Consider the following 9,973-nt stretch of genomic DNA (forward strand, 5'->3'; position numbering starts at 1 on the left):
GCAGAACATCATTGCAAATGACCAATGTATATTGTGGTGAATTCCGTCTATATTGTAAACACATGCATTAAAAGGCTATACTATGTTGGCATGTCGCAGTAGAGCGCTGTTAAAATATGCAAACACTGGCCCATAACTTGGTGCAGCGTGAGCGGAGCAAATCGATGTACCGCCTTCCATTCAAATTGACCCGAGGCAGCGCTGGTGTGACCAAAACGCTCATTGTGAGTAACAAGGTCACAGTAAAAGGAGCAGGTACAAGGACAGGTGCAGTGTAAAAATATTAGAAATATATACAGGACTTTCTGAAAAGCCACGCGACAGACCTGTTGACGAAGCTCTGATCAAACATCAAATAGAAATAGCGTCATGAATTTCTATAGACTGGTCCTCGGGTTATTTAAAGACTTCTTACTTTGGTTCGGGAACACAATGGCCGCTGTTTGCCTGTGTGTGCCGGGGTTACCGCATGAAAAGGCCAGAGGTGCACATTAACATCGCTTAAGGTTTTCTCAAGGACCGAAATGAACTGGCTGGAAAGTAACTTTATAACTCGGTGGAGGATGAAGCCTTTGTCGAGCTCTGAACTGAAAGAGACAAGTGCCTAACAAAAGAGGAGCGCCATTGTTAAACACTAAAGCGCATGGGCATTGATGCGCCTTGAATTGCAAAACATCTGCCATTACTCTGAACCACTTGAGCAAGATTTGAATGAGAATAACCAAGCACCCTTTAGCGCTCCGCATTTAGCCGTGCGTAAAACAACAGTTAGCCATACGACCAACGTTGGAATTAAGCATTTGGTTTAGGATTAGCATCATATCAACAAATCAAACAAACCTCTGAGGATAGCATTTTTGCCTTTTCTCTGTGCCATATCACTTTAGTGCTGACTCTCACTCCTGATAGATCGACACTGTCCTAAATTAGGCCTGTTTGTTTGCAATATTCATGTTTCTCCGTGTACTGAAAAAGGCCTATTGTCTGAATGTAGTCCACGTCACGGCATTTTAGTTTTAGTCTGATGAATTTATGACTATGTACACATATAGTCCTATTGGTTAGATCCATCTCTTCACACACAATGTAGAACACAGCCTCTGTAGATCAAACCCATCGTTTGTTTTAAACAATATAGCACACGGGCTAAAAATTAACTCCCAACTAATTGTCATTGCTGAAGGCGACCCGAGTGTATTGACAGTGAGTACATAGATATTCCGTTCCACTCAAACACGAATTAATTTGATCATTAACTCTCTTTGTTGAAAATCAAATCGATATTCTCAAAGACAGGACCAACATGTTTTAGTATAGTGTTTCAAAGAAATTGCTACACTAATTTTTATGATACACAAGTGATAATTAAATGCGGAAATTTGACTAATAGGGAAAATAGGAGTCCAAATAGCTCTACACCAGCACCCCTGACGGACGAGAACCTGTAGTCTTTCACACAAAAGAAGATTATTTTAAAGGCGAATCCCATATGGCCACCAAACGCAAATGGCCTCCACTTAAAGTGTGTTTGTGCTTTAGGCGAGGGAGGACCAGTTGCTGGCCAAGTTTTTCCCAGGGTTTTCCCCTTTATCTGACCAAAGTGGAAAATTGAAAGGTACAAGTGAAAAGCCAGTGGGCGTTCCTCCGATTTTCCTCGCTCCATATTTTGTAAAACAGAAATATGTGTCCCCTCAGCAGAAATGCCGCCTCCATCGGCTTGAACTAAATAACGAAAATAATATAATAAAGATCAAATTAGATTAATCAAGGCATGTTGCCGTTATATAATACAAAAATGATGCAAGTAAGTCTCGGCAATTTAGGCTATGAGCTATATACTCATCGTTTTCCATATTTAGACTAGGATTTATCACCCTGAAATCTTTAAATAGTGTTTCATCACAACGCTAACACTGTAGGCTACACAAATCTTGAACCTCTGACGGAGAGGATGAATACGCAGAATTTCTGCGTGACAACGTGTGTGGCGAATGTAACTCTGAAATTGGTATGAAATCGTCAATTTGTTTGGTGTCAGCGTTCAGCTCTCCAAACGCGCCATATGCCATGCTAAGTGGCACCATTTACCAATTCGTTCCTAGTTTCACGGTCCATCCTCCCCTTCTCCCTGCCAGGAAACTGAATAGCCTCAACAAAATGGCAATTTACCCTCTGGAATTGTCACATACCCCCTGCGGCAAGGCTCTTTCCGTTTTACTTTGTGGGGCGCCCCAGCCTTACTGAGTGTCACAGCGTGAAACTTTGACTTTCAAATGGAGGCAGAAAGTCTCATCAGCACTGTCTCAGGCCAGAGTGGCTGACGCATGTCTCACTGTCAGTGAGTTAACCTGTCAAATCGACCAAAAACACGTTAGCGTCATGGGCATATACAGCCCGTTTTTATTGTTTGACAGTATATGAAAGAACTAGTAAAATAGCTTAGTGTTGGTCAACGGGCAAGGTTGCAAAAATCAAAAATTAATAACAAAATAAATTATGCGGCATGCAATCCCTGACACATACATATTATTTAAGACAAACAATTGGATCAAATAATCAATATAAGAGAAGATCTGGCAAAGCACGTGGGAACTAACATCTTTAGGGTCACCCAGATGCACACAAACCTGATCGCTCCTATCACTGTCTGTAGAGCCCTTTAATGCTTCCAAATGAGACACTGTTGTCCCCCACATTCACATCTATTCAGAGTCATGCTTGGCAATATGGTTGTGTAACGTTATCTAAATGTATATGTAATTGATTACCGAACTAATGCAGTTCCAAGACGGAACAAGAAGGAGATGTTACTGTTGGGCAGTGAAATAACCGATGGGGTTAGTGGTTAGTGTCCCGCTGGGCTACCCAGCTCCAGAGTTGTGAGTGGAGTGTGAGTAGAGGGTGTTGGGTATGCTTTCGTTGTATTGTAAGCAATTTCTGAATTCAGGTGCTTAGACACAGAGATACATTTTACAAATTTAAAAATCTGTTCAAATTTTGGAATCGGAGCCAATAAAGTCACAGATGACGGCAGTTATCATCAACGCTGGAAAGGATTTTAGTCATCACTTCATATGTCCACAAATGGAGACTATTAATTTGTCCATGAGGTATACAGAAACAAACTGACACAGACCAAAACAAAAATGCTAGCATACATTACTGAGTGTCCATTTATCACTGCGGTGGATTGGTTCAGTATGAATTAACTATTCAATTTATATTCAAACTGTTACTATTTTGTATGCATACAATCTTAATCATTAAAAAATCTGCAAAAAACCCTTCCTGCACTCTCTGCACTCTCCACCCACCACTTACACTTTAATCTCAATGCAATAGTTCTTCACTTAGTGTTGTTCAGGCTGATTTTACATTTAAAGCTTAATTCACATCATCCAGTTTATTACAAACCGTTTTTTAATGCCCTCATAGAGAATATGGCTTAAAGCTCATGCTAAAGGGACGACATATGTATGTTTATTTCACGTTTTGACTTTGATGAATAATGACATTAGATGTTAAATGAAGTCATACAGTATATGGTGGAACTGTCTTCTAGCCCTAGACACTGTGAATTGGTGCCATCATGTGGTGAGATTGTTGTTACAGCAACTTCAAAAAAACCTGAACAAACAGAAGAAAACACATTCCATTTTATTGTTTTTATTGAGTCATTCTTACTGTTTAACTGCTGTACATGGACATGAAAATGTCTGCATTAGTACAGGGGCTTAACACAATTCCCTTTAAGTGGATCACTAAATGCCCTGAGGCTGTATAATAGCATATAACTTCAAAAGATGTTAAAGCAATAATTCACCAACGACAAAATGTATATTGATATACAACATGCACATATTCTCAGAAATAAGAGCTCACAACGATTGCAAAGATGTGCTAAAGTGCTGAACAATTTTGAAAGGGAAGCCATTGTTGTTGTTTTTTTTGTCTTTTTTTGTCTTTTTGTGTCTTATTTGACAATGTATAGACAAAGACTGGAACATGGTGAGAGAGAGGTATGATGAAATGCAACAAAGGTCCAAAGGCTGGAAATCAAACATGCGCTGTAACCACTCAGCTACAGGGTCATCCATTTGTTGTTGTTTTTAACTAATTTCAATGTTTTTCTTGTCAATACATTCCTCTCAAAACGGTCATATCTGTACAAAAGATTAACTGACAACCCTTAAAAGAAAACATAAACAAGACAAATACTTCTGATTTAGAAAAGCCTAAGCATTGCAGTGTAAGTATTCAGAAGGCTATACATCAGCTTTTCAGTATGTAGAGATGCATATTTACTGGAAGCGGCTACTGGCTAATTGTTTTGGTGTAATTCTGAATGAGACCTTGGAAGTACTCTTGCGTGTTTCTGTGGGGTTGAAAAATCATGATGTAGCATTTTGGGAGGAAATACCACAACAGAAAGGAGTACAGACTGGAGAGTACTGCCAGGGCGTTAAGTGTTTGGATGTACTTGCCATGGTAAAGTAAGTATTCAGTGGCAAAGATGATCCAGGTGAGGATCAGCAGGAGTAGGCAGAAGGTTATTGCTTTGGCTTCATTGTAATTTTTAGGAAGGTCTTTTCCCATGTATGAGAAAATAAAGCAAAGGGAGCACAAAGATAAAAGTAAAACCACAGGACCAAAGGCTACTTTGAGGTTAATGTCACAACTAAGTATGATTTTGTCTGGGTAAAGTGTTTCATTGTATGGCTTGGGAGGAGCAAAAGTATAGCCAAAAAGAAGTAGGAGTGCCTGAGTAACAAATGCCACAGTGATGACCAGCCACTGTCCATGATATTTCATCCACAGACTGTGGAGCTTGGGGAACTTGGCGGCTATTTTGAAAATGCAAACAATTTGAAAAGAGCGCACAACAAAGCATGCTAGACAAACCGTGTAGAACAAGAGAAATGGTAAGAACCTTAGGATACAAAAGGAAGTGGTTGGCTTACCAAAGTAAAAGAACACACTAAGACTACACAGACTGTGGCAGCCAAAAATTAGGAAGCACATTGGTCCCCCAGCAGATCTGACAACAGGTGTGTTGTAGTTGATGGCAAAGAGAACGGACATGGCTAGTGTGATGACTACCAAGGCCCAGGCTCCGACCATGATCATTATAGCCCCACTGTCTGTGAATGGGACGTACTCCACCACCCGCAGAGTACATGATGTACTTCCTGCTGCAGACCATTCTGTTTCCTTACAGCTGACACACGTGTAGGGATCCTCTGTTGAAGGACAGATTGTCAATGAAGTTGAGGTCATCTTGTGGAAAATAACAGACAGCTGTGGAAGCAGTGTTACTCTTTCCATCCTTTAATTTGTATCTTCTCTCAAGATTGAAGTTTTTGTAGAATTTAAATTTGCTTTAAACGAACAGTTTTAACGTAGAGGTCATTTTAACAAGATGGCAACATATTGCATGATGAAAGGAAACTGGTTCACATGCAGTTGAACACAAAAGTGTGCTCTTAGAAACATTTTACAAGCAGAAAAAAGCGTAGCAATAGGAGTCATCTCCTATCGATAAACATCTTTTCCCCTCATGTATAATAATTTACCTGTGCTGTTTATATAAGTTCCATCAGGACAGATTTCACAATTGAAGCAGCATTGGTGGATTCCATCTTGCTCTTTTGCAAATCCTACATCACATTCTGGGGAACACAGTGAAGTAGGCACCTGTACAAGACAATTATGTAGCAACAAATGAAATGTAAGCGAAGCAAAAAGAATACTGTGAAGTGTGGAGGCAAAAAAGAGGAAAGTAAATTTATAAGGTTTTTAAAAATGGAACCACCGTAACAAACATTTATATGTAGACATCCCTGAATGTCACCATTGGTTGATGTTCCTGAACTTGTGTTTCTAAGCCTCTCACAGCTATTACTAATATGACAACAAATATGACTTAATACACGTGTGCACTCAACCAAAACCAAAACAGGTTTATGTATAAACTGTTGACATACTTTATTATGTTGCACATATTGTAATTAGGATTAAAAAAAACGTACTTCTCCATTTGGGTTCCACTGAATGTTGGTGTTGTTGATGACAAAATGGACTGATGGGTGAAATCTGTAAAAGCCGATCTCCTCTGCATCACCACTTTGGTTCCAGAAAACTATAGAATAGGATCCGAATGTGGGGTCACCATTCTCATCAAATTGGATATGTTGATTTAAAAGTGTGAAGTTTGACTTCTTCAGCTCTGCTAGAACCTGATGCGGGTACACAAAGTTCAAATGATTATTACCGTTGTGTGTTCACAAAAAAACCCCATTTCTTCAGATTTTCAAAACGATTCATGTGGAGGTGTGAACTGCATGTGATGCCCCTCTTTTAAGAAGTGGTTTAGACTTTAACAATTGCAGACATTTTTCATCTAAGATTTTGTTACAAAGGCAACATTTGGAAAGTATAAGCAGAGTAGAGAGTGTGCATATCTAACAAATATCTAATCTACAGCTGCAGGTGGAAGTTAAACAAATTATTTGCACAATGTACTAGCTCTCAATAAATGAAATTGAACAGGCTGACACATTGATGATATTGACATATTGATTATTATGAGACACTGCAAATTTGATTTGTCATATTCAGTTCATTGGTAGTTATTTTTAATGTATATTTGTATTGTGGATCTATGGATTTTTACCTGACTGTTGGACAGGTGAAATTATTTTATATAGGATAACAAGAGATACTAATACTATGTTACCTTTTTAAAAGGCTTATCTTTAAGTCAAAGCAATAAGAACATAAATGAGCAAAATCTAAATACTCAGATTATGTGTATACTTACCATGTGTGGGTACACTGTGATATTTTCATTGCATCTGCCAGTTACACGTTGCAAGGTGTTGTGTAAGGCATGGGCGATGGCATACACAGCAGAATAAACAGAGAAAGAGAAAGATGGGTCTGCAGTGATGACATCTTCTGCACTCAGGCTGCTGCAGTTGCAAACCTGATTACACAACATATCTTGTTCTGCATTTTCACAATAGCTCTGGCTTTTGGAAGAATAGATAAAATCATTGAAACCAGGTATTGTCACTACTGGCTGAGACACTCCAAGTACAGTCCCAATATTTTTGATTCCTTTCTTCTTGGGGAGCTTCTTGTTTAAGGACCATGCATCCCCTGCTATCCACACCTTCTTGGTGACATTTAGTTGTATTGCTGACTCAATGAGAGATTCAGCAGCCATTTTTTGAGCAAAAACAATAATGATACCTATCCTCTGTGCCTCTATCTGTCTGAACATTCGGGAGTAATTTGTATTGTCACTGAGGTCTTTACTGTATGCCAGGCAAATCTCAGTGTCTTTAATCTTCTTCATGAACAACTCCAGTCCATCAATGCCATAATCATCATCACTGTTAAGAAACGCAACCCAGCGCCAGTTGAAGTGCTGAACAATGTCAACAATAACATTTATGACGTCTTTATTGGGATGCACTGTTCGTAGGAGAGATGGAAATATGTTTTTCTTTGACAAGACAGAACTAGAAGATCCATAACTGACCTGTAAAAAGAGTAATAGGAAAAAAACAATCATTTTTAGTGACAAATTCTCAAATATAACACATTTTACAATGAATTGATCATAACATATACTGATAGAAGTATGCTTTTAATGTCTTGTTTTGACAGAAAACAAATTTGAACTTGCCATAGGAATGAGATCCACCATTAACAGTGGGGCGGCAGTCAGGGTCTGAGTGCTTGTAAAAGGACCGACCACTGCCATCACTTTGGACACATTGGACTGTGCTTGTTGCTTGTGTGGTTCACCCCAAGGTTGGATCAAGCCGTTGATTGAGATGAGTTTGAAAATATTTGGAAAATTCTGTGTAGATGAGCAATGATCAAATATCTCATAGCCGAGAGATACATTTGGCAGGAGGTTGTTCGAGTTATTGATTTCCTCCACAGAGAATCTCATCAACTGAAACATTCGATAATTTGGGAGAAGGAAGGGTTGACTGTGAACCGAGAAAACACAACATGAGTTTACTTACTTACTTACAAAGAATTTGTTTCAGTGTGGCTTCAGAGCCTCTTATTTGCAACAGCTCTGGAATGTACAAATATGTCTGTTATACCGTGCATTCTGCAGTAGTTAAAAGCCATCCACTCAGATTTATTGTGAGACTTACCTGGAGCAGTGAATTGCTTCTGGTCTGTCATGATAGACAGCGGCACTATGATGAATATCAAAAAGTCCACCTATCAGATATTCTCCTTCCAGCTGAAACTCTGAGGCTGGGGCAGTGCATTGAGCCAAGGCATGTAGAAAAGCTCCCAGGAGACACAGCAAAGCAAGAAAATGTTCCATTGTTGTAATTACAAATCTGATGAATGAACTCTAATGGAATTTGCCTCAGCCTTTAGTAAGTCATGGGACTCTGGTGATGGCAAAGCCCCAGTGAAAATTTCCATGCATGTGGGAATGAAATACATACCATTATTAATGGTAGGAGGATATACCCAAATCAGAATGCAAAACTAATCTAATTTGCTGCTGCACAGAGCCCCTGTGATGTGGTTTAACAATCATCAAGAACCACAAAGTTAAATGTCTTGACCATGAATATTAATACATTTGGTAATCCTTCTAAACAGTGTTCAAATTCCGTCTTTTCCTCCAGGTTCACTGTGGTAACGTATGCGAGGCCCCTTCTGCACATTAACACTCCAGTCACCACCACCTCAGTTTAATAGCCACTCTTTACCAAGCCCAGTTGTGAAGTGGAGTAGTATGGTGTTGGTCTTGCACTTTGGATCTTTGCCACCACATTTGGGGGCAGACCCCGATAAGTTGGACTGCTCAGTAGGTAAACATTCAGACACTACAGTTCTGGACGGAGATGAATCACCTCTTCCCCAGCTTGAGAGAGGTCTCTTCGGAGAATAAGCTGCCACAGCCCCACTGCCAGGATATTTGATTATCTCTGCATACCAGGACTTTGCCTGCCATCAAGTGAAAAGCAGGATCAAAGACAGACCTTGCAGATGTACCCTCTCCGGGAAAATATCAGTTCCACTGGAGAAAATACAGACAGGAGCATTTTGGGCCATGAATGCACTGGCACATCCATTCCTGGAGGTGGGTTATGGAAAATAACGGGGCATTAGGCCTTCACCCTGGGGGCAAAGAGATCCACAACTGCCCTGCCGAAACTATCCTGTAACTGAACCCCTGCACCCCTGGAGATGAGGTCTGCTCACACATGGGCGACTGTTAAGTGACAGAAAAGGTACACTGCACCACAGCAACAGGGAGCAAGACACTTTCAATAAGAAACAACTGTTGTATTGTCTGTTCTGATCAGAACATGCTGGCCTGTTAGAACAACACAATGTTTTAGGGCTAAGAAAGTAGCGAATATCTCAACATACAAGATTACAGCTAAGTTACAGTCAATTAACCATAACAACACAACAGCACATTAACAAAATACACAGCTCTTGAAGTCCAATAGATAAACTGCGGGGAGAAACACTCACTTAAAGTGTACCATGATGGTTTCTTTCTTGTGACATCTTCAAAGTGAATGCTTAGGCTATTCCTTCAGTTTTTCAGTTCACTTTTCGGGCTCTGTTATTAAGCCCTTTGACTATGTGACATAAAAAGTTAATAACAGCGACTTCACCAAGAAGTTCCCGCTTGGGTTTCCTTTAAGACTTTGGGCCCCGGGGCCTAGGCCCCGTCCGCCCGTTTGGTAATCCATCCATGGTAGCTCCAGATAGTCAGCGTCCAGAACCCACTCTCTGTCTCATTGTCGCACAGAGCCCAAAGCCTCACATCACCACAGATCATCTCCCTTTTAAGGGGTGAATAGAGGTGTTTTCATGCCACTTGGGGGCTTATATCCCATTCTACGTGTGTTGTACAGAGGAGATCTTGAAAGGGAACGTGACCTAATGTCCTATCAGCCAGGTCAGGCTG

At 40.1% G+C, this 9,973-nt stretch overlaps 1 protein-coding gene across 1 annotated transcript; it reads right to left on the bottom strand.

Moving 5' to 3' along the window:
• Window positions 1-4,314: 4,314 nt before the first annotated feature.
• LOC142948784 (taste receptor type 1 member 1-like) lies at window positions 4,315-8,359 on the bottom strand. Its single transcript, XM_076090881.1, has 6 exons — window positions 8,181-8,359; window positions 7,694-8,006; window positions 6,821-7,546; window positions 6,030-6,236; window positions 5,574-5,694; window positions 4,315-5,240 (listed from the first exon to the last, which is right to left on the bottom strand). Exons 1-6 carry the CDS (start codon window positions 8,357-8,359, stop codon window positions 4,315-4,317), a joined length of 2,472 nt encoding a protein of 823 aa, XP_075946996.1.
• Between the last annotated feature and the right edge of the window lie 1,614 nt (window positions 8,360-9,973).

Source organism: Anarhichas minor, unplaced genomic scaffold (assembly GCF_050575085.1).
Source record: "Anarhichas minor isolate MPS153535 unplaced genomic scaffold, ASM5057508v1 ptg000003l, whole genome shotgun sequence".
Classification (NCBI taxonomy): domain Eukaryota; kingdom Metazoa; phylum Chordata; class Actinopteri; order Perciformes; family Anarhichadidae; genus Anarhichas; species Anarhichas minor.

Bases quoted from the DNA above. Each gene is read 5' to 3' on its own strand.
- LOC142948784 (XM_076090881.1), bottom strand. From the start codon at position 8,359: ATGGAACATTTTCTTGCTTTGCTGTGTCTCCTGGGAGCTTTTCTACAT. The intron at 7,547-7,693 runs GCAAGTTCAAAT...CTCTTTTTACAG, and splicing joins TGGTGGATCTCATTCCTATG to GTCAGTTATGGATCTTCTAG. The intron at 5,695-6,029 runs GTACGTTTTTTT...TGTCTTGTACAG, and splicing joins AGTGGAACCCAAATGGAGAA to GTGCCTACTTCACTGTGTTC.